The following is a 23,935-nucleotide window of genomic DNA, read 5'->3' as shown; positions in this document are numbered from 1 at the left end:
ATTGCCTGCAACGGTAGTAGATTCGCCAACTTTAGGTACATTTAAGTCGTCATTGGACAAGCATATGGACGTACATGGAATAGTGTAGGTTAGATGGGCTTGAGATCGGTATGACAGATCGGCACAACGTCGAGGGCCGAAGGGCCTGTACTGTGCTGTAATGTTCTATGTTCTATGAATGTTAGTGTCTGAGGCTGGAGAGTGTGGATTGATTTTGTAAGTGAGGTGTTCAATGCGGTTCCTTGTGTTGACAGCAATGTCTTTCAGGAATTCTACCAGACAAGGTCTAGATAAATATCTGTTGATTTACTGCCCTTGCTACATTGGTTTATACAATCCGGAGGGAGACCTACATCTGTATGGCACCTTTCATAATCTCCGGATGCATCAGAGCACATGACAACCAATTAGATATGTTTGAAGTGTAGTATTGTTGTAATGTAGAAGACATCGCAGTCAACCTACGAGCAGAAAATTCCCCTATATAGCAGCGAGATAATGGCCAGATAACCAGTCTTGTTTTTTTCTGTTTGTAGCACTTTAGATTCAAGTCCCATCTCAGGACTTGCAGGCCATGGAAGTGTAAAAACCTTTTGTGGACCCAAATGGGAAAATGACTGCTTTAAACCAAGGACTGCAAGTAGTTGCTGTATTTTTAAAAGCAAGTTCACACAGAGGGTGGTGTGTGTAAGGAATGAGCTGCCAGAGGAAGTGGTGGAGGCTGGTACAATTACAACATTTAAAAGGCATCTGGATGGGTACATGAATGGGAAAGGTTTAGAGGAATACAGGCCAAATGCTGACAAACACAGCTCAATGAATTTAGGATCCCTGGTCAGCATGAATGAGTTGGACCAAAGGGTCTGTTTCTGTGTTGTACAGTTCTACGGCTTTAAGTTACTGGATCTCATTACGGGTTGTGTTTACCCTGTTGCTTTGTTCAAGCGGGCGAAGAAGATGTCTACCTCGCCTCAATACTACAAGTTTGCAGAATTAATTCTGCCCTGAGACAGATTGATTGATTGGTGCAGTTGGGGTCAGTTGATCATTAGCAAGTCAAAAGCTCTGTCATTGGCTCCTGGGCAAGTAAATAGAAAGTGGCTGAAGAATACAGGGGTAAAAACCTCCGGACTGCAAAGGAGAAAGGCTGTGTCTGTTCCTATTTGCAGTGAAGTAGCCAAAAACCACAACATAGCTTGCTATTCTCCCCCACCGTTTGCTGTAAGTTGTTGCCTCTAATCAGGAACTAAAGGACTGAAAATTCAAAGTGCCAACATCCGGCAAAGAATATAAGAATCTGGAGGTGAGGAGATCAGAGAGCAGAAGATTATTGAACAAGAAAAATGAGCACTTCATCGAATTCTTTAGACTGGTGCTATTGAAGTGTATTTTCCCAGTATGCTTTTCTCCAGCCAAACATCCATGTTCATTTGTCGTCTGTCTGTATCTGTACATCTGTGCTTTAAGAAAAGGATTAAGAAGAGGGTTAGAGTTTGCCTAACAGGGTTGTATGTTAAAAATTTGTAACTTTGTTCTCCTGTGGTTAGAATTGATTTAACAGTAATAAATTGCGCTTCATGTTAAGTACAGATAACCTGAGTCCATCAAAACAGGAAAATTGGTGACTTTGAGTAATTTGATTAACATGTATGAGGACCCAGGAGTTTTATTTTATAATTCTCTCTTGGGTTGTGGGTCCCGCTAGCTGGGCCAACATTTGTCGCCCGTTTCTACTTACCCTTGAGAAGTAATGGAGCTTGAGTAGCAGTGCGATTCCCAAATGGAGCATGACAGTAGGTGTATTGGTAAAGTACCTATCCTTCCAGAATGTGCTGATATACTAAGAATTCCAGAGATCTCTAACTAGCATTCTGCAGGCGACAACAGCAAGCTACCTATCCCAGAATAACCTTGGGCAAACACAGAGGTCCATGGAATGCAAAGTCCTTTCAGGGCATGGCTACTGCAAGGAGAGAGAGAGAGAGACCAAGAGAGGGGGAGGGAGAGATAGAGATAGAGAGAGAGAGAGAGAGAGAGAGAGAGATGTTGCTTAAGGGATAAATGCTCATCTGGGCTTAAAGAAGAACTGTGCCAGTCTTCCCCGAAATCGAGTGGCTCAGTGGTTAGCACTGCTGCCTCCCAGCACAAGGGACTTGGGTTTGATTCCACCCTCGGGCAATTTCTGTGTGGAATTTGCACAATCTCCCCATTAGTCTGTGGGTTTTCTCTGGGTGCTCCAGTTTCCTGTCTCAGTCCAAAGATGTGCAGGTCTGGTGCTTTGGCCATGCTAAATTGCCCCATGATGTGCAGGCAAGGTGAATTGCCCATGGGAAATGCTGAGTCACATGGATAGGGTGGAGTTGAGTTTGGTTGGGTGCTCTTTGACAGATGGATGTGGACTCAATGGGCAGTATGACCTACTTCGACACTGCAGGGATTTTATGATGCATGACAAACAAAAGCACAAAGTGTTGGAGATCTGTGGAGGTAGAGACAGAGTAGACTCTGATGACCTTTCTTTCAAACTTTTGCAAATCCCTTTTAATGTCTCTTCTGAAAGATGGCTGGTGTGACAGCAGAGCACTACTCAGAACAAGTCTCAGATTCTGTGTGTAATTTCACTCGACTTCTAACTTTATATTGAAGATGAAGTCTGATAGGTCCAAATAACTAATTTATCCTTGGCAGCTAAACACAGATAGCAGAATGTCTCACCAACGGAGCAACACTGAGGAGCAATGCTGTTGTTGTTACACAAGCAGAACACCACAGCAGTTTCTCCAAAGCCCCATGGATGACATGGGATGTACAGATGATTGGTCTGTGTTTGTTGGTGTGGGGGAGAGGTTAGCCCTGACACTGGTCGAGCTATGAATAGTTTAGTGCACTGTTTAACATTTACGTGAGCAGGCAAATCACATCACACCCCAAAGGTGTCACAAAGTCAATATTGTATTGCACTTTTTGGGGATTCCGTGCCATTATTCATGCTTAGGGAATGGGATTGAATAAAAGTCATGAGTTTTATGGTAATTATTTTGGGAGAGCCATTTCTTTTAGATATTCATCAGGTGTAACTTATTTTAATATTTACTTTCGTTTAATTTATTCCAGAGATCCTCGCTATAAAAATCCACATGTTAAACAGACAGGCTATAAAGATGACAACTTCCTGCCATCCGAGACATCTGAATCTTTATTTATTTATTTATTTATGAATCTATGTATTAATCTATTTCATTACTTATTTATTTCACTCTGGTTTGTGAGGGAAGCAAACAAAACTGCCTGCATGCAGTGCAAGGGAACAGAAGCTGTTTATAGCCCAGGATGCAATCAGGAACATGTTGTTTATGATACTGCAGTTGGGCTCTTTCTCAAGTTTAATTGCGCGTCCTTCTAGCAGAGACATCTTCCTCTCACTCTCGACTGCAACCCAACACTTTACCCGAAATTCGTCCCCCACACATTCATAAATATAACACACTGAGCAATTCTACATGGGATTTGCTTACTCTTAACAAACAACGTTCACTTATTTCTGAAGAAGGTTTCCAGGAAATCTCAAACTGGTGAATCATTACTGCAGCTTGTCATGTTGGGACAGTAGACTAATACTTTGCTGCCGATGGATCTGATGGAGGTGGGTACCATTACAACATTTAAAAGGCATCTGGATGGGTTCATGAATTGCAAGTGTTTAGAGGGACATAGGCCAAATGCTGGCAAATGGGACCAGGTCAGTTCAGGATATCTGGTCAGCATGGACGAGTTGGGTTGAAGGGTGTGTTTCTGTGCTGTATGACTCCATGACCTAGGTTCAGATTGAATTTATGTTCAAGTAATAAATCCAGAATTGAAAATTAATCTCAGTAATGGTGTTCGTGCAACTGTCATCAATTATTGTAAAAACCCATCTAGTTCTCTAATGTCCTTTAGGGAAGGAAATCTGCCATCCTTACCTGGTCTGATCTACATGTGACTCCAGACCCACAGCAATGTGGCTGATTCTTAACTGCCGTCTGGGTAATTACGGATGGGCAATAAGTGCAGACTCTTCACTGCTCTGTGACATGGTCTCACCAAAAGGGCCATCAGGCACCAGCAACAAATGTTGACCTCAGCACAGTTACTCCCTCTAACTGGCACAGCTTCTCTAAGGCTCCATGCCCACAATGGTTGACATGCCAAGACCTTCACTTCTGGGTTCACCAGCCCTTGGAGTTCTGCACAATGCCACAAGTTATTAATGGGAGGGTAGCTCACCCTTGATGTCCACATATTCACTGCCCCAAAAGCTGCTTTGCAAGGAGTGGCCCCTCTTAACTGCTGAAGAGTAGACGGGATAGTGGAATATGTTGTGAAAATACAGTTGACACAGAAGATCAGCCATGACCGCTAAGTCTGGTGGAGCAGACCCAAGAGGCTGAATGACCTACTCCTCCTGTGTTGTTTGAAACATGCCTGTGTTTGTCATGTATGTGATTCCAGGTGAAGGTTGTGTAAATTCTTCTTCATCTGTCTGTCTTTCAGGATGAAAATGATAACTCTCCCACTTTCAGCCAGTCTTCCTATATCATCGCAATCCCCGAAAATATAATTGCAGGTGAGGCTGAGATTGAAGAAACTGGGTCTACCTTCTCTAGAGCTTCAAAGGAAGAGGGGTGTTCTTATTCAAACATATAAAATTCTTATAGGGCTCGAGAAAGTGGATAGACTTTGAAAGAGCCAGGGCTGGAGAAAGTCTATTTTTTTCAAAAATGATTTGGGGCTGGGTAAAGGCTGGTACCATCTATGTGCCACCCTGTCACACAAACAGCAAATTCTGACAAGGTGGGAGCGAGTGACTGAAGTTAAGCGTCTTGCTGTGATGATTCAGGCATCATGTTGTGGGGCGGGGCAGGCTTGATGGACCATCTGGTTCATTCCTGTCATTTCAGTATATTTGTGCAATTCCATTCTGCTTCTCTGTCACATTTCCTCACTTGGAAGGGCTGTTTAGGGCCCTGAATGGAGGTGAGAAAGATGGTGTTTGGGCAGGTGTTGCATCTTACAGTTACAGGAGAATGTATCGGGTGGATTGGAGTGGTTAGTGGGGAGTGTGGTGCAAACTGAGGAGTAGTGAAGGGAATGCTCTGTCACATTTCCTGTCTCTCTCTCCCTCCCTCTCTCTTTCTCAGGCGCCACAGTATTGTTTGTATCTGCATCTGATTTGGACCAATCTCGGGAGTATGGCCAAGAGTCAATCATCTACTCTCTCGAGGGATCGTCCCAGTTCAGGATCAACACCCGTTCAGGTAGTGAAACTGAGCCAAACAATCCCACAAAGTCTTTGTTGAGCAAAGTATCGATTTAGCCAAGAAAATTGAACGGTGGAAGTATCCATGTGGCCACCGGAAGGCGCAGCCTGAAACCCTCTTCTTGTAAATAACTCATTCCCTTTCGAATTCACAAAGCCCCCTTAGTACCCAACTCAAAACAATTTTGGCAACATCTGGAGGAAAGGGGAAGTCACCGTTTCAGATATCACGCTTTTTCACGACTGGAGGTGGGGGTAGGAAGAGTTACAGATACAGTGGGAGGGGAGGGGGCTAGTAACAGAATGGTGAATACCAGTAGTATGACCTGGTTGGCCGATGGGAGTGTTGAATCTAGTTGGTGGCCGGAAGGGAAGGTCAGAAGGTGGAATGGAAGGGAGGAGATGGGGCTGGAAGGGGATCCAGGGAACAGATGGTAAGGTTACTTGGAATTGGAGAACTCAATATTGAGTCCTCCAGGCTGTAGGGTGCCCAGGAAGAAGATAAGGTGTTGTTCCTCAAATTTGCATTCCGAGTCACTGCGACACTGGAGGAGGCTGAGGACAGACGTGTCAGAAAGGGAATTGGGTGAGGGGTACGGAGCAGTGTTGAAATGGGTGGTGACCAGGAGTTTAAGTTGGCCATTGCAGGCCAGTCGAAGGCACTCGGCGAAATGGTCACCTAGTCTACATTTGGTCACACCGATATAGCGAAGGCCACATCGGGAGAACCGGATGCCATAGACTAGGTTGGAGGAGATGCAGGTGAAGCTCTGACTCACTTGGAAGGGCTGTTTAGGGCCCTGAATGGAGGTGAGAAAGATGGTGTTTGGGCAGGTGTTGCATCTTACAGTTACAGGAGAATGTATCGGGTGGATTGGAGTGGTTAGTGGGGAGTGTGGTGCAAACTGAGGAGTAGTGAAGGGAATGGTCTTTGCAGAATGCATAGAGGGGTGAGGAGTGGAAGATGTTCTGGGTGGTTAGGTCTAATTGGAGTTGGAAGTGTTTGAGGATGATACGTTAGATGCAGAGGCTGGTGGGGTGGAAAGTGAGGATAAGGGGGACCCTTTCTTTATTACGTTTGGAGGGAGGGGTGTAGTTAAGAGCTGTGGAACAGGAAGTAGAGGAGGCGCAGTGTAAAGGTGTCTAGATGACAGTGGGAGATTTGGGGGTTGGGGGCGGAGGGGTTGGGGGTTGGGGGTTGGGGGTGAAGGTGGGACCGTGGGGGAGAGTGGGAGAGCATTGTTTGAAAAAGACAGTCATCCAAGATACCTGGGAATGGAACATCTCCTCATCAGATGGGTCTGTTGGAGAGGGAAATACTGAAGGCTCCCCCTATGCCCACATCCAGTCCCAAAGAAGGGTAATACTGGAGACATTGACTGCTCCTTTCCTTCAGATGCTGCCTGGTCTGCCGTGTCCTTCCAGCCTCCTGTTTGTCTACCTTGGATTCAGCAATTGCAGATTTTTTTTATCTCAAAACAATTTCAGTTAAACTGGTGCTGACATTGCAGTTCCTCAAACAACTGATTAAAAATGTGATGATGTCCTTCGGCCCTTTAACCCCAAGTGTGCATTGTGTAGCCTCGCTAACTTGCAGACACTCCATGGTGCACCGAGCTCCCAGCATTGGGACAAACGGCTTCACTACATTTTGGATACCTCAGGAGCATCGAAAGCTGAAGAATGGGGGAAAGCTGAAGAATGTCAAAAAAAAAATTCTAAGGCAGATGTTGCTGAAACTTTTTGTCTTGTTCTCGTCAGGCCAATTTGCAAGAATATCAAAGTAAATGGGACCAAGATGGGGCTGAAACCCATCTCAGCCACGAAGTGGTGAAGAGCAGAACAGGCTGCAGTAACTCACCTGGAAGTACTATCTTGGGTCCCATAAACTCTCTCCTCTCACACGGTATCGGTGTTGTTCCCCCTAAATTAGGTCTTTCTTGCAAATTGTCCTATGAGTGCAAGCCAGAAAAAAACTTAGACAAAATATTTATGTTCTTACTAACACCCAAATATTTAAAATCAAAGATCAGGGAGGGAAGCTGGACATCTCATTCTGACAAGGGACCTGAGCCTGAGCCAGCTTCCCTCAACATCAAGAGCTGGAGCTGCAATGGTCTCGACATGTACCAGTTTACAGTGATTAATCATAAAGGTGATGATTGAGTTACACAGAGCTATGCCTTCGCTATATACTGTATCATCAGGTGCCAGGAGCAGTAAAATGTAGAACGACGTGAGAATGATAGTTCTGGTCTGAACTTGTCGCGTATACCTCAACGTAGAACTCCTGTTTGAAGCAGGATTGTCATTTCTAGGTTTTATCATTGTTGTTCTCCTTCTTGTTTAGCCTGTCTATTTTCTTGTGCCATTTGATCAGTTAAAGCTGAGATGTTTCCTAAGTCAATCTTGTTGGTTTAACTCCTTTCCCAGGAAACAGTTTCAGTATGTCTTGAATTTAATGCAGTGACAATTTTACTCCTGTTGTCATATTCTGTACACTTTCTTGTAGGAGAAATCACAACAACCTCGCTGCTAGACAGAGAAACCAAATTTGAATACATCCTGATTGTCCGAGCCGTAGATGGTGGAGTTGCAAACAATCAGAAAACTGGGATAGCCACGGTGAGTAATACAGCAATATCTACCTGTTTGCAGCAAACAAGGGGCTATTGTTTAATAAAAATCAAAAGACCTGCGGATGCAGTGAATCAGGAACAAAATCAGAAGGTGCTGGAAAAGTTCAGCAGGCCTGGCAGCATCTGTGCGGAAAAAATCAGAGTTAACATTTCGGATCCAGTGTTGCTTCCTCAGAACTGATGGTAGCTGGGAAAATACTGGTTTATATGCAGAAAACAAGGAGGGAGTTGGGGTAGGGAGTAAGCGAGAGGATACCTGCACCAGGGGACCAGGTTTGAAGCCCCTCACAGCACATGTTGGAATTTAAATTCAATAAATATCTGGAATTAAGAGTCTAATGATGACCATTGTTGATTGTTGGAAGAACCCATCTGGTTCACTAATGTCATTTAGGGAAGGAAACTGCCATCCTTACCTGGTCTGGCCTACAAGTGACTCCAAACCCACAGCAATGTAGTTGACTCTTAGCTGCTGTCTGGGCAATTAGGGATGGGCAATAAGTGCTGCCTGGCCAGCGATGCCCTCATACTGTGAATGAATAAAGAGGTTGCCCAAGGGTGGAATCAAACCCCGAACTCTGGTGCTGTGAGGCAGGAACACTCACAATTGAGCCACCGTGTTGCCCCAAATGTTGAGAGGGTGTTTCCCCTCATGGGAAAGTCTGGGACCAGAGGGCACAGTCTCAGAATAAAGGCGTGTCAATTTGACACTGAGATAGGGAGCAATTTCTTCTGTCAGAGTGTTGTGGGTCTTTGGAGCTCCTTGCCACAGAGAGCTTTCGGGGCAAAGTCCCTGTGTACATGTAAGGTTGAGATAGATTTTTTATCAGTTAGAGAATCAAGGATTATAGGGAAAGTGCAGGAAAGTGGACTTGAGGAATGTTGGATCAGCTATGATCCTATGGAATGGCGGAGCATGTTCGGGGGATCGAATACCCTGCTCCTGTTTCTATTTCTTATGGTCTTCCTATGGTCTCACACCCCTATCAACGTAATCTTGTATTTCGTTAGCTCTTGAGATCTCATCTAACCTGCCCTTAAATGCATCTGTACTACTGCCTTCACCTACTCTGCATTCTCACTGCTGTCTGAGTGAAGAGGTTTCTCTGGAATTCCCTGTCGAACTTTGTAATGACTGTTTTATACAGACAGCTGTGAGTTCAACTCATCCTGCAAAAGCCTCTCATGATTTTACAAATCTTTCATAATTTTACAGACCCTCCTAGACCCAGCTTTCTAGCGAGTTTTGAGAAGATTTGTAGCTCAGGTTGAGGTTCTGGATGTGAGTTTGCTCGCTGAGCTGGAAGGTTGGTTTTCAGACGTTTCGTCACCATTCTAGGTAACATCATCAGTGAGCCTCCGATGAAGCGCTGGTGTTATGTCCCGCTTTCTATTTATCTGTTTAGGTTTCCTTGGGTTGGTGATGATATCCAGAACCCAGCTTTCTGTTAGTAAGAGGCACAGCCTATTCAACCATTCAACTTTTCTGAGGAAGGGTCCCTGAAACGTCAGCTTTCCTGCTCCTCTGATGCTGCCTGGCCTGCTCTGTTCATCCAGCTCCACACTGAGTTATCTCTGACTCCAGCATCTGCAGTTCTTACTATCTCTGTTCAACCATACCTGAAGGACATATTCCCTGGTATCATCCTTGTGAAGTTTCTGAAGCCCAATCCTCCAGTGCATCAGTATTGTTTATATAATGTGGCATATCTAGTCATTTTGATGTGCCTGACTCCTTTACAGCTGTAACAGCTCCCTTACTGCAGCAACAAGCAAGTGGTGGTGTAACTGCCCTTAAAAGAAAGTATAGAAATATTGTACATCTGAAATAGAAAACACTGGAATTCCATACCACAGTCAACATCTGAAAACAGACATGGGATTTATCCTTCAAGTAGTGCATAAGAATTGTCCCTGCCTTGCTGGCTATCTCAAAGAATATTTGGTGACCTGTCATGCAAGGAATCTAGTTTGATCTAGAACATGGAACATAGAACAGTACAGCCCAGTACAGGCCCTTCGGCCCATGATGTTGTGCCAAACCTTTACCCTAATCTTAAGGTCTATCTAACCTCCACCCCTACCTTATACTATCATCTATATGCTTATCTAATAGCCACTTAAATGCCCCTAATGAGGCCAACTCCACTACCCTCTCCGACAATGTATTCCATGCCCCAACCACTCTCTGAGTAAAGAACTTACCTCTGATGTCACCCCTATATCTACTTCCACTCACTTTAAAACTATGCCCCCTCATAATAACTACTTCCACCCTCAGAAAAAGTCTCTGGCTGTCTACTCTATCTATACCTCTGCTTTCTCTGTACTTTGCTCCAAAATTTCTTTATCAACCGTGAATGTTAGGAACACAGACTGAGACAGTTCGCCCTGCGGTAACCTCTGTAAGAATGGTTTTATTTGCGTGATCCTTATATCCCATCCTTGTACCCCTACAACCCTTTCCCCGTAGCCCTGTAAGTAATTACTCTTCAGGCTATTATTCCAATTCCCTTTTGAAAGCCAAGAACAAATCTGCCTCCACTATTATATTATGTCTCACAACTAACAATGTACCTTTAAGAGACATGCTCATGATATCATCACTGTACCATAGCATGTGACCTGATGTTATTAAATGTCTCAGATTCCATTTTAACTAGAGTCACTTGAAGCATGACATGCCGCTGAAAACACAGTCCTGTTTGCATTAGCCCAGACACTGATGTACCTGTGACTGTAACCTGTGTACACACAAAGAGCTGTCATTGACATCTGTTGAATCTTTCAACACTACATTAACCTTGTCTAACTGTTATGTTACAGGAGCTAATGTAAGTATTTGAGAGGTGACTTAATTGAAACATATAAAATAATCAGAGGGGTCGATTGGGAGAGCCTTTTTCCTAGGTTGGTGACGGCGAGCATGAGGGCCATAGCTTTAAATTGACGAGTGAAAGATATAGGACAGATGTCAGAGGTAGTTTCTTCACTCAGAGTAGTAAGGGAATGGAACGCTTTGCCTGCAACAGTAGTAGATTCGCCAACTTTAGGTACATTTAAGTCGTCATTGGACAAGCATATGGACGTACATGGAATAGTGTAGGTTAGATGGGCTTGAGATCGCTATGACAGGTCAGCACAACATGGAGGGCCAAAGGGCCTGTGCTGTGCTGTAATGTTCTATGTTCTATGTTCTATTGCTCCTTTAGTTACAAATAGCCCGCTGAATGCTAAAGACCACACCACAGTTCATTCACCACACTCTCAGACAGCACATTGCTTACCAGGTTCTAACCACTCACTGCATTAAAACTATTTCTCCCCATCTGCTGTGTCCAGCGCTCTCAAGGATCACCTCAGCACGGTGGCTCGGTGGTTAGCACTGCTGCCTCACAGCACCAGGGAACCAGGTTTGATTCCGCCCTCGGGCGAGTGTCTGTGTGTAGCCATAGAGTCATACAGCACGGAAACAGACTCGAATGTAATCCCAAACTAAGCTAGTCCCACCTGCCGGCTCCTGGCCCATATCCCTCCAAACCTTTTCTATTCAGCTATTTATCCAACTGTCTTTTAAACATTGTAATTGTGCGCGCATCCACCACTTCTGGGGAAGTTCTTTCCATATGCTCATCACCGTCTGCGCAACGTCTTTTGTAAATCCCTCTCCTCTTACCTTAAAATGTGGCCCGTAGTCTTGAAATCCTTCATCCTAGGGAAAAGACTCCTGCCATTAACCCTATCTGTACCCCTTATAGAATTTTATACGGTCACCTCTTAATCTCGCCGTGTCTGCGTGGGTTTCCTCCGGGTGCTCCGGCTTCCTCCCACAGTCTAAAGACATGGAAGTTAGGGTGGACTGGCCATGGGAAATCGCCCATAGTGTCCAGGGCTGTGTAGGCAAGGTCGGTTAGCCATGGGGAATGCAGGGTTATAGGGTAGGCGGGGTGAGTCTGGGTGGGCTGCTCTTTGGAGGGTTGGTGTGCACTCAGTGGGCCTCATGGCCTGCTTCCACACTGTAGTGATCATATGATTCAATAAAATCTCCTGTCAGGTGAGCAACCCCGGCTGCTCTGAACTGTCTATGTTATTGAGGTGTCTCATGGCTGGAACCATTTTTCCCTGCATCACTTCTGAAGCCTTTTCTCGGCCAGAATTGCACAGAATACTGTAGCTGAGGCCAATCTATTGCTTTATGAAGGTTTGCCATAACTTCCTTATTGTTCTACTATGTGCTCCTATTTATAAAGCCCAGGGTTCCATAAGCCTTATTAACTGCTTTCTCAATCAAAGCTACCCTAACACGGTTTATGCATAACAAACTGTCACCCTGCTACAGTAACCTCCTTAGAATTGGTCCCTTTGTTTTATACTGGCAACTTTACATCAGAACTTAGCTGACCATTTATTTTATATCGGAGCAGAGCTGATTGCTGTATCTGGATCCATCACTACTCATGCATGTCTTAGCAAAGAAATTCTGCTTTCAACCTCAAACTTTGCTTAAAGCTTATTTATTTGATCAGTATGTCCATAATCCTGCCCTTGCAGTCTGCACTAAGTGCTTTCCTTAGAGCCGCATTACCTGTCCATCTCAGTGCGTTACAAAATGTTGTCAAATAATCCTCTGTATCACTTCCTTCCTCAAAGTTCGTCTCTGCTTTACAAAGAAACTCTTCTCAACTGTTTCCATCTCCCTGTTGTTGATAAAGGGATACACAGCTAAATCACAGCTGTACGTCCTTTGTGATGAAGTGAGGGCAGCTGAATTTTATGGTGCTGTCATTTTAAAAGTTTGTCCTGGTTTTGTTTTTTTTTGAAGAGAGGTTGTAAGGCAGAGATGTATAACTGGCTGCTGAAAGTGACTTGAGTAAACAACTTGCGAGGCCTTGAGGTTATTTTGGAAAAGTTGAAACAATAGGAGCAGCCTGGGTGTGGCCAGCTCTCATAGACCAGGCTTTCTAGCTTTAAGCAGCAGAAGCCATTGAAGTCTCAAAACAGTTGGAAACTTCAGTGAATGACCCCTGGTTGTTATTCTTGTTATTCTTTCTGAACTTTCTCTTGATGTTATTTCCTCCTGGATTGGAGATGTGCATGCAAGAGTTTGTGTCTGAATTCGCCTTTTTGCCATCACGTGTGTTTATAGGATGTCACTATAATGGAACAGCCAATTAGTAATAGTTACTCTATCCATTATTCGGTTAAGTTTTCCAATAGATAAGTTATTCAAAATTCCTCTTTCTTTTGTTTGTGTTTTAACGATAGAGTTTAAATAGGGTGTGTTTTACTTAACTTTGAGTAGTTTGACCTTTCACACCACATCTGGAACATTCGACTCTGATTAATGCATGTGCTTTCAAACCTTTCTCCAAGCGTAAGAATCAAGAGGAGGAGTAGGCCATTCAGCCCCTCGAGCCTGCTCTTCCATTCATTACGATGGTGGTTGATCTCATCTCAGCCTCAATTCCACTTTCCTTGTCTGCTCTCCATCAGCCTTCCGGCAACTCTACTCGAAGTCTGTCTTACTCCTCCTTAAGTTTATTCAGGAAAAACGGTCCACTATGCTATGGGGATACAGAAGTAATTCCTCCTCATCTTTGTTTTGGGTATGCCACCCCTTAAACAATATAAATTCTACAGCTGCAGTGGTGGGATTTGAAGCCCCCATCCCCAGAGCATTGGACTAGATTGCTGGCTCAACGATGTTGCCACTACACCACAGTCTCCTATCAAAAGCCCTCAAAATTTGCAGGCAGTTTTCTTTTGAACTGATGTGCGAGGTATTCCATTCTTGTTCTCGACAACTGCAGCGGAAAGAGCAGCACTGAAATTGACTAAACTTTGTTGTCACAGGAACCATTGTTGAGGATAGTGATAAACCATTTGAATCCAATCGGTTTCTGTCATTATATTGTAGAAGCTCTCCTGCAGTTTCTCTCTCCTGTCATGGATTGCTCTGCTTGAGAGATCTTCAGGGTTGATACAATCAGTCAGAGCCTGGGCATTACTTTGCTGCAAGGGCTATGGAAGGATTTTTGGCTTTCAAAGAGATAGCAATCACAAGGTCTTTTCAAGGGTGTTTTGTCTAGTCCGACAAATGTAAACAGATACACAAATGCTCCTGAGAAACTAAACGCCATAAACAAGAAGGAAACCAGACATTCGCTGGTGGCTGTTGCTGCTTTTAACACAATTGAAGGGAAGTAAGGTGTGCATTTTATTAAATCACCCAGATACACCTTGAAGCATTTCAGAGAAACAGGACTAGGCCATTCAGCCCCCCAAACTTGTTCTACCATTCAATGTGATCGTGGCTGGTCTATGGCCAAACTTCATATACCGCCTTTAGCCCATATCCCTTAATGCCTACACTTAACAAAAATTTATCTCCTTCAGATTTAAAATTAACAGCTGACCCAGCATTCACTGCCATTTGGAAGAGAGTTCTAAACATCATAATGCAAACATTGTTATCTGAATGGACAAAATCTGAAGTCACATGAAAGCAGAATTCTGTGCCTATGAGCTCCCCTGCCCTTCACCTGACAAAGGAGCAGCACTCCAAAAACTTGTGATTTCAAATAAAACCATTAGACTATAACCTGGTGTCGTGAGCTTTCTGACCTTGTCCACCCGAGTACAACACTGGCTCCTCCATATCACATTTGAATGGTGGCAGTTTAGGAAAAGGTGCGGTGCAATGAGACCTGAATATCTTGATGGAACAGTCGCTGAAGGCTGGATGCAGGTGCAACAGGCAGTGAGGAAAGCTAATGGCATGCTGACCTTTATTGAGAGAGCATTTGAGTATCGGACTAAGGATGTTATGCTGCAGTTATACAGGGCCTTGGTGAGGCCTCACCTTGAGTATTGTGTGCAGTTTTGGCCCTGTACTCTGAGGAGAGACATTCTTGCTATTCTGGGAGGGCAGCAAAGGTTCACCTGACTGATCCCCAGGATGGCAGGACTGCCTTCGCCAGTGCCACAAATGATGCCTGATGGCCTGAACGTAGAGTTCCCAGTTTTACAATCTCCCCATCACCCCACCAGGCATCATCCCACATCCGACCCTCCCTCTAATCCCCACCTCCTTGACTTGACACAACCTTGTCTATCTTTTTCCCCAGCTATCCGCCCCACCCTTCCCACTGACCAATCCCCACCGCCCCTACCGCCATTCATCTATTGCTATCCCACCTACCTTACCCCAGCCCCACCCCACTCCTATTTATTTCCCAGCTCCCTTGCCTCTCCCCAGTCCTGATGAAGGGTCCCAACTCGAAACGTTGACTTGCCTGCTCCTCTGATGCTGCCTGGCCTGCTGTGTATTGTCTCTGACATATGAAGAGAGGCTGGATCAACTGGTCTTGTATTTACTGGAATTTAGAAGAACGAAAGGGTTTTCATAGAAACATAAAATCCTGATGGGGCTGGATAGGCTAGATGCAAGAAGAACGTTTCTCATGTTACGGAACTCCAGAACTCAGGGTCATAGTCTAAGAATAATGGATAAACCATTCAAGATTGAGTTGAGGAAGAATTTTTTCACTCAGAAAATTGTGAACCTATGGAATTCTCTTCCCGTGGGAAGCTGATGGGAAAGTTCTTTAGATATATTCAAAAGGAGCATGACATGGCCCTTGTGGCTAAAGGGATCAAGGGGTATGGAGAGAAAGTGGGAATGGGACACTGAGATTGCATGGTCAGCCATGATCATATTGAACGGTACAGGCTCAAAGAGCCAAATGGACTACTCATGAAACTATTGTGTTTCTATCTACCAGCCTTTGTATGTAAAAGTGCTTTTTCACATCTCTCCTGAACAGTCTGGCCCTAATTCTCAGACAATGCCCCTTAGTTCTAGAATCCCCAACCAGTGGAAATAGTTTCCCATGATCTACCCTGTCTTTTCCTATTAATATCTTGAAGACTTTGATCAGATCTTTCCCTAACCTTCTACGTTCAGGAGAAAACAGGCCTAGTTTGCTTCATTAAAAAACAAAGAACTACAGAAATCAGAAACAAAACCAGATCAATGGGAAAATTCAGCAGGTCTGACAACACCTGTGAGGAGAGAAAGCAGAGTTAACGTTTTGGGTCCAGTGACCCTTCTTCAGAAGGCCTCACCTTGATGGTGAGTGGTAAGGTGTTCACAGAGCAGCACATGGTAAGATGGGGCGGAAATCAGACGTGAGAGACACTATAGGGATGAGGTTGGTAACTAATGAGGTGAATTTGATAAGATACAGCGACAGAACACTAAGCCTCGTGGACAGGAACCCTCCAAAAAGAAAACAATACAACTCAGATTTAGCCAAAAAAAATGGAAAATTTAGCCTGTAATATTGTCTGCTCATTTCAAAGAGAAACAAACCAGAAAGCATCAATTGTGTAAAATATCAAGGAGCTGAGATGGGAATGTTATTCCTCTGGGATTATGTCACTGTAGCAGACGGTTAAAAAAAAAGACTTGTTTTGATGTTAGTGCAAAGATTTTTTCTGAGTGTCTTCTGTACATCATTTTGCTTGTTTATTGCTTTTATGTTCTAAACTTCTGTTGTTAATGAACATCTGCAGCCTTGTGTTTCAGTGACAAACCACCATATTAACCAACTGCAAAAATGAAACATTTGGTCTACCAGCCAGTATTCATTCTGGGATTTGATTTGTCTGATGTTTCCATCAGCTGCAATCATTACATTGAGCAAGACAAAAGTTAGCCCTACGGCAACACTAGTTCAGAGTCAGTTAATTAGTTGAATTTATGCACCCAAAGATCAGCCACCTAAGCCAATAAAGGGTTGGTGTAGAACTGCAGGGAGCAAGAGGATGTGGAGCCTGTCCCACAAATCAGACTGGGATAGCAACTCGGACGTTTTCAACTTTACAGCCTGGGAGTAACCTGACAGAGTGCATTTCACCCTGTCTCAGCTCACGTTCCATCAGAAAAACAATGGAACACGGATTGGACATGTTCTGCAGCAGGCAGGATCACCAGGCTACAAACTGTTGGTGAAATCTGAAATAACTACCCTGGGAAATTGCTGATCAGTTGGAGCTCCTTTTGATGAGGTAGCGGACTGGGCTTAAGGAAGCCACAGACCACACTGCTGGGACTTGCTGTACGCAAGGGTAAAGAATGGCGACTCCAGAAACAGGACACTCCCTCGTCCTTGCAGTTCGGCAATGCCGTCTTGGGAAATGAAGTATGACCAGGCAGAGACAAAGCACAAAACTGGGAGTGGGCAGTGAACAGTTGCAACAGAAGTCCCAGAATGACCAGCACTAACCATAACCCAATCGTACCTCACCAAGAGAGAATGACTTTCATGTAGCTTTTATAAGGGGTTGAATAACTGAGGGATTGTCTCGTTCACGTACTTTGCTAACTTAAGGCATTTTGTGAACTGTTTCAGGTGAATATAACTCTACTTGACATAAATGATAATCGCCCTATTTGGAAGGATGAACCATACTTAGCCAATGTGGTTGAAATGTCACCAGTTGACACAGATGTTATCACAGTAAGTATTTTACCTTTCCCACAATGAGTGTGTGGGTGTTTGAATCTGCTCAGGGAAGGATGCAGTGAAGTTACTGCTACGTTTCAGCACGAATGCACTAATGACCCTGAAACCTCAGCGCAGCTGCATGGCTGAGGGCCTTGGTTTCATATTTTGCACATGTGAATATTTCAGAGGTTGGGCTGGTTGGCTAAAGTGACCCAGAAATTATAGTTCAGTACACAATTAGATTCAGCACATTGACAGAATGAGACTGTCAGCATCTTCCAATGCTATCATGGCTTTATGTGTGCCTCTTCCATTGCTTGACCTCATACCAACCTCTGTCTCCCCGTGGCTTCCAATTTAAATAAGCTGCCATAGCAAAAGTTCTGGGGTAAAGATTCCTTCTGGCTGCTTTGTGCCAACAACATTGTGAGTGGGTTGTTCAAGAGATTTTCAAAATACTGGTGGAAGTCAATGCCAGGAAGTCACCCTGTTCGTCTTAGAATACGGTAAATAGGCATCAGTAAAGGGAAGGTCAAGAATGTCACTGCAGGCTGCCCCAAAGGGGGATTGAGTTTCATGTTCCCTCAAGTTACAGTACTGAAATAACTGCACAGAGCCTGGTATTCCATCACTAAATCACCCATTAATTACACCTGTACTGTACATGGACTCTGACCAGCTTACACTGAGCCAGCCCTGAGAATGAGGAGACTCGCTGAGATGCCTGCTTATATCTGTCAGTCAGGTCTCCCTGATTGGGGTTGTTAAACTGGGCCAATCAGGGAACTCCTACTGAACAAACTCCATCTTGCCAATCTTGTTCCAGTCAGTGCAAGGACATTGCCTTCCGCTTATATTTTTTCTCTTTATTCAATCACGGAATGAGGGTGTTACTGGCCAGGCCAGCATTTGTCACCCATCCCTAATTGCCCAGAGGGCACTTAAGAGTCAACCAAATTGCTGAGTGCCCGAAGCCACATGTAGGCCAGACCAGGTAGGGATGGCAGTTTTCTTCCCTAAAGGACAATAGTGAACCAGATGGGTTTTTCCTCAACAATCAACAATGGATTCACGGTCATCTGTAGATCCTTAATTCCAGATATTTTATTGAATTCAAATTTCCACCATCGGCCATGGCAGGATTTGAATCTGGGTCCCCAGAATGTATTCTGGGTCTCTGGATTAACAGTCCAGCGATGATACCACTGGGCCATTGCCTCCCATTGCCAAATGTGGCTTGTTCCCTTGTGATTGGTAATAACTGTACACCTTAAAGCAAATGGACACAAAATTGGACAATCATGCGCTACAACTATGCTGTTAATTCCACTGATAGACATTGGTTTTGTACTCAGTACGGCTCGTGGGATTTGAGGAACTGCTGTGGAAAATAAACATTCTCGCGGCTGCGTTGTTGAATGCTGAGCAGAGTTCTTTTTCATTCATAACCTGTAGATCTGTTGAATTCATGGTCACTTATCAGAAAATATTGCACTTATGTAGCTAATTTAGTTACGTAAAATGTCGCTTTTTCTCATGGAATATTATTGAAACTTGACACATTTTGTCAAAGTGTTTTGTCTTGCATTCACCATGACAACTTGCAAGAATGCGACTGTAAAGGGAGAGTTAAGTTTATACCGTATAGAGGAGAGTGTTAATTGTTTGGTAAGTGACTGTGATTGATAGAGCATTGCTACGCAAATGGCGCCTCTGAATCAAAATGCTGCCAATCAAAGTCCACCTGCCTGCTATCAGCATGCCTTTCTCTTACAATACAACATATTTTCCCTTTACATAGGTGTTCTTGAGAATTGTCCTGATGAGTACAAGACAAAAAAGTTTTGATAAAATGTGCCTTTCTTCAGCAGTTGTGAAATACCCCAGGAAGCATCTCTGACAGGGCTGTGAATCTTCAGAATTCTCTTCCTCAAAAGGCAGAATCTTTAAATATTCTTAAGGCAGAGGTAGATAAATTCTTGATGACCAAGGAGATGAGAGGTAGTTGGGGATATGCAAGGATATAGTGTTGAGGTTATGATCTTATTGAATGGCACAACAGGTTCAAAGGGTCGAGTGGCCTACTGTTGTTTCTTGTTTGTATCATTATCAAATGAAGTTTGATAGCACGTCTTACGAGGAGACTTTAGAAGACACAAGAAGAAGCTTTGTGGAAGAGGTCAGTTTTAAGGAGTGCTTCAAATGAAGAGAGAGGGTGAGAGAGAGAGATGCAGATGAAGGCAGTTCCAAAGCTTAGTGCCCAGTCAGCAGAAGGTATGGCTACCAACTGTATAGCAAATAAAATTGGAGATTCAAGAGACCAGAATTGGTGGAATGCAGTGATATCAGAGGATGGAATGACCGGAGAAGGTTGTGAACCTGGGCAGGAGTCAGACCATGGAAGGGTTTGAATTAAATGAGGCAATTCCTCTATTTGTGGACAAATTGCTTCCATGCAGCCCTCCAAAAGCTTGTGGTTTCAAATAAACCCGTTGAAGTATAACCTGGTGAGGTGCGACTTCTGACTTTGCCCACCCCAGTCCAACACCAGCACCTCCACATCATTGAATCAGAAGGATGTGGACTTAAACCCCATTCTCAAGACATCAGCACTCAATCAGAACTGATTTGGTCCTGCATTAACACAGCTATAATCCTTTCGAATCAGCTGTTCAGGCTGGTTCACCATTGGAGGTCCTTCAGCTGTACAGGAGGAGGCGTTGCAAGAGCTCCCAGTATCCTGACCAGTGTTACTTACCTGGTCAAAACCATCTGAAACAGAATAATGGGTTGGACACTCGCCTGCCTGCTGCTGTGAGTTCTCACTTTGTGCTTTACGTCTCAATAAAGCCGGAGTCACCCAACTTTATTCATGTCAACAAAATGTGAGGCTGGATGAACACAGCAGTCCAAGCAGCATCTGAGGAGCACAAAAGCTGACGTTTCGGGCCTAGACCCTTCATCAGAGAGGGGGATGGGGTGAGGGTTCTGGAATAAATAGGGAGAGAGGGGGAGGCGGACCGAAGATGGAGAGAAAAGAAGATAGGTGGAGAGAGTATAGGTGGGGAGGTAGGGAGGGGATAGGTCAGTCCAGGGAAGACGGACAGGTCAAGGAGGTGGGATGAGGTTAGTAGGTAGGAGGTGGGGGTGCGGCTTGGGGTGGGAGGAAGGGATGGGTGAGAGGAAGAACAGGTTAGGGAGGCAGAGACAGGTTGGACTGGTTTTGGGATGCAGTGGGTGGAGTGGAGGAGCTGGGCTGGTGGTGTGGTGCAGTGGGGGGAGGGGACGAACTGGGCTGGTTTAGGGATGCAGTTGGGGAAGGGGAGATTTTGAAACTGGTGAAGTCCACATTGATACCATTAGGCTGCAGGGTTCCCAGGCAGAATATGAGTTGCTGTTCCTGCAACCTTCGGATGGCATCATTGTGGCACTGCAGGAGGCCCATGATGGACATGTCATCTAAAGAATGGGAGGGGGAGTGGAAATGGTTTGCGACTGGGAGGTGCAGTAGTTTGTTGCGAACTGAGCGGAGGTGTTCTGCAAAGCGGTCTCCAAGCCTCCACTTGGTTTCCCCAATGTAGAGAAAGCCACACCGGGTACAGTGGATGCAGTATACCACATTGGCAGATGTGCAGGTGAACCTCTGCTTCATGTGGAATGTGGAATTTATTCATGTGTTGTGAGGCAGAGAAATGTGACAAGGAGCTTTACTAATAAAAGTGTTACATCCTTGTGTGTAAACATGCTTCCTGATGGATTGTTAATTTTCCCCTGGTGCAGAAGTGTTGACGAGATTTATTGCACAGCAGTTTTTTTATTAGGCTTCAGTGGATGTTACAAGATGAGCGCTCCGTAAATGCTATCAGTTTGTTCACGTGAAATTAGATAGATGTGATTTAAATACACTGCTTGGCTTACAGTGAGAAATCCCAGCATCTGAATTATTGATTACTTGTCAGTGTGGTGCGTGAATATGTACACAGCCGTGAAATCTATGTTGTCTAGACAAAAGATAATTGAACAATTAAATATCATAACATATCTCTGATTATGTCCACATCATTGTTAGAGCAGTCTGATCTATGAATCTCGGGACAGGCCAATTAAACTGAAGGTTGAAATAGTGTTGTGAAACAAATGGTCACAAAGCAAGGTAGTTATTATATCAGAGTGAAAATTAGTTATGATGGTTAATTTCTTCAGTGATGCCTCTCAGGAAGAAGAGCCTTGTAGATGCAGAATTTGACAAGGTCTCAATATCTTAAAAGTGATCCTTTGTTATTGATAATGAAGTGTGAAGCTGGATGAACATAGCAGACCAAGCAGCATCTCAGGAGCACAAAAGCTGACGTTGCAGGGTCTGGGCCCGAAACGTCAGCTTTTGTGCTCCTGAGATGCTGCTTGGCCTGCTGTGTTCATCCAGCTTCACACTTTGTTATCTTGGATTCTCCAGCATCTGCAGTTCCCATTATCTTTGTTATTGATATTGCATTATTCATGCTATTCATAAATAAGCTGTCAGTAGTGCAGTTATCAATGTCCCAGTGAGTCCCTTTTCCTTATCCTTGCTGCCATCAATGATTAATTGCTTTGAGACACTGTCATTGTTGGATAAACAGGTGCATCCACGATTCAGTACATAGCAAAGCACCACTAATCCTGAGCTAAAAGGCTCAGTTCATCTTTCCTTTTGCTGAGTGGTATTCGATACAAAAAGGGGCCTCCCTCTGAATATCCATGTGAAGCAGCAGGCAGGGCAGCAGCTTGGGGTTTCACCTCAAAGTTGATACCAGTGTCAGTTCAGAGTTGTCCCAGTGCCACACTGTGGTGTCAGCCTTGTGGATGACTAGTACAGCAAGCCATTCTGGGCAACAGACCTATGGGGGGAAGTGATGGTCTCGACCTCTGTTCCAGAGACCCAGGTAACTTTCCAAGGACACAGGTTCTAACCCTGCCACAGCAGATGGCAGAATTTGAATTCAATACAAAGCTGGAACTAAGAGTCTAATGATGACCATCATCAATTGTTGGAAAAATCCATCAGATTCACTAATGTCCTTGATGGAAGGAAGCTGCCATCCTTATCTGGTCTGGCCTACAAGTGACTCCAGGCATACAGCAATTCGGTTTACTCTTAACTGCCTTCTGGGCGATTCATGGTCAATAAATGCTAACCTAGTCGGTGATGCCCTCATCCCATAAATAAATAAAAGAAAGGCTCATATTGACTTTGGAAGGAGTGTAGTGTTGATGCATCAAAAAGATACCTGCTACTAATTACGAGGAAAGAATGAACAAATTTAGAATGTGTTCCCTGGAAGTCAGAGTGGTAAAGGTGCGATTTAATCAATATTTTCACAATACTAAAAGAACAGATAAGGAAGATTGGGAGAAATCATTCCCACTGGGTGGGGAGCTTCAGGCAAGGAGTGTAGTCTAAAACTGGAACCAGGCTTTTTGGGACTTCTTTTGGTCATTCATGGAATGTGGACATCACTGGTCAGACCAGCATTTATTGCCCAGAGGGCAGTGGAGACCCATCAACATTTCTGTGAGTCTGGAGTCACATGTAGGCCAGACCAGATAAGAATGGCAGATTTATCTCCCGAAGGGGCATCAGTGAATCAGATGGGTTTTTACAACACTAGCCACATTGTCACCATTTACGTTTACTTTTTATTCCAGATATTTACTAAATTCAGCTTTTACCACCTGACAAAGTAGTATTGAAACCCTCAGTGAGTGGTAGTGAGGAAACACTCATATGCATGAGGAATGGTGGAAATGTGGAACTTACTTCAGCAATTATTGTTAGACCAGTTTGATGAATCTGAGAGTGATAGACTTCTGTCAGCCCATAGCATCAAGGGACATGAATCTAGGACAAGTACATGGAGGCCAGTCGTAGACTAATCAGGATCTCTCTGGACTGCAGAACTGACGCAAAATCTTAAATGACCTCCTCCTCCTATGAGCAACGTTTCATTGTTTCCTCCCAAACTACTCTTGGAATCTTTGGACCGCAACTGTCTTGATCCACTTTTCTGTTTACTTCCTCATGTATTGTTCTTTTTAAATACACGCACCAACTTAATTATAAAATGTGAGTAAAATACCCGTTTAATATCAATCGTCAAAATGGTCAAGATGAAGGAGTCTTAAAGCAATTCTACTATTTGCTTTGTTCCTCATATCCACTTTAAAAAAGCCAATCACGTTCCTGTTTATGTGAATTTTTCACTGTTATATTTTTCACTTGTTCTGATATTTTGCTCCAGTTTTTACTTTATACAGTTCTCCTAGTTTTCTTCATTGTTATGCTGTATATTTAACATTTGTCTCTTCATTTCCTGGTGCCACACCACCATCCTCTCTCTCAAAATCCCCCACTCCTAATCCTCACTCTCTTGCTCCCTCCCCCTTCCACACTCTATTCATTTCCCCCACTCTCTCTGTCTCGTAGTTTCTCCTGTCCTCTGCCCACC

General features: G+C 44.1%; 2 protein-coding genes across 3 annotated transcripts in view; one reads left to right on the top strand and one right to left on the bottom strand.

The window, feature by feature from the left end:
* cdh23 (cadherin-related 23) overlaps positions 1 to 23,935 on the top strand; it is an 807,091-nt gene that overhangs the window by 452,738 nt on the left and 330,418 nt on the right. Inside the window, exons 18-21 of the mRNA XM_059640347.1 lie at positions 4,534 to 4,606; positions 5,181 to 5,297; positions 7,812 to 7,924; positions 17,355 to 17,462. Of these exons, the coding sequence (XP_059496330.1) occupies positions 4,534 to 4,606; positions 5,181 to 5,297; positions 7,812 to 7,924; positions 17,355 to 17,462 (411 nt within the window). The remainder of the gene's footprint in view (positions 1 to 4,533; positions 4,607 to 5,180; positions 5,298 to 7,811; positions 7,925 to 17,354; positions 17,463 to 23,935) is intronic.
* The window catches only part of LOC125467598 (uncharacterized protein C10orf105-like), a 122,024-nt gene that overhangs the window by 36,639 nt on the left and 61,450 nt on the right, over positions 1 to 23,935 (bottom strand). The window lies entirely within an intron of this gene.

The sequence above is a fragment of the Stegostoma tigrinum genome, chromosome 37 (assembly GCF_030684315.1).
Source record: "Stegostoma tigrinum isolate sSteTig4 chromosome 37, sSteTig4.hap1, whole genome shotgun sequence".
NCBI classification, from domain to species: Eukaryota; Metazoa; Chordata; class Chondrichthyes; order Orectolobiformes; family Stegostomatidae; genus Stegostoma; species Stegostoma tigrinum.
The sequence above is the reverse complement of the archived record's forward strand: the minus strand, read 5'-3'. Positions and strand labels throughout refer to the sequence as shown.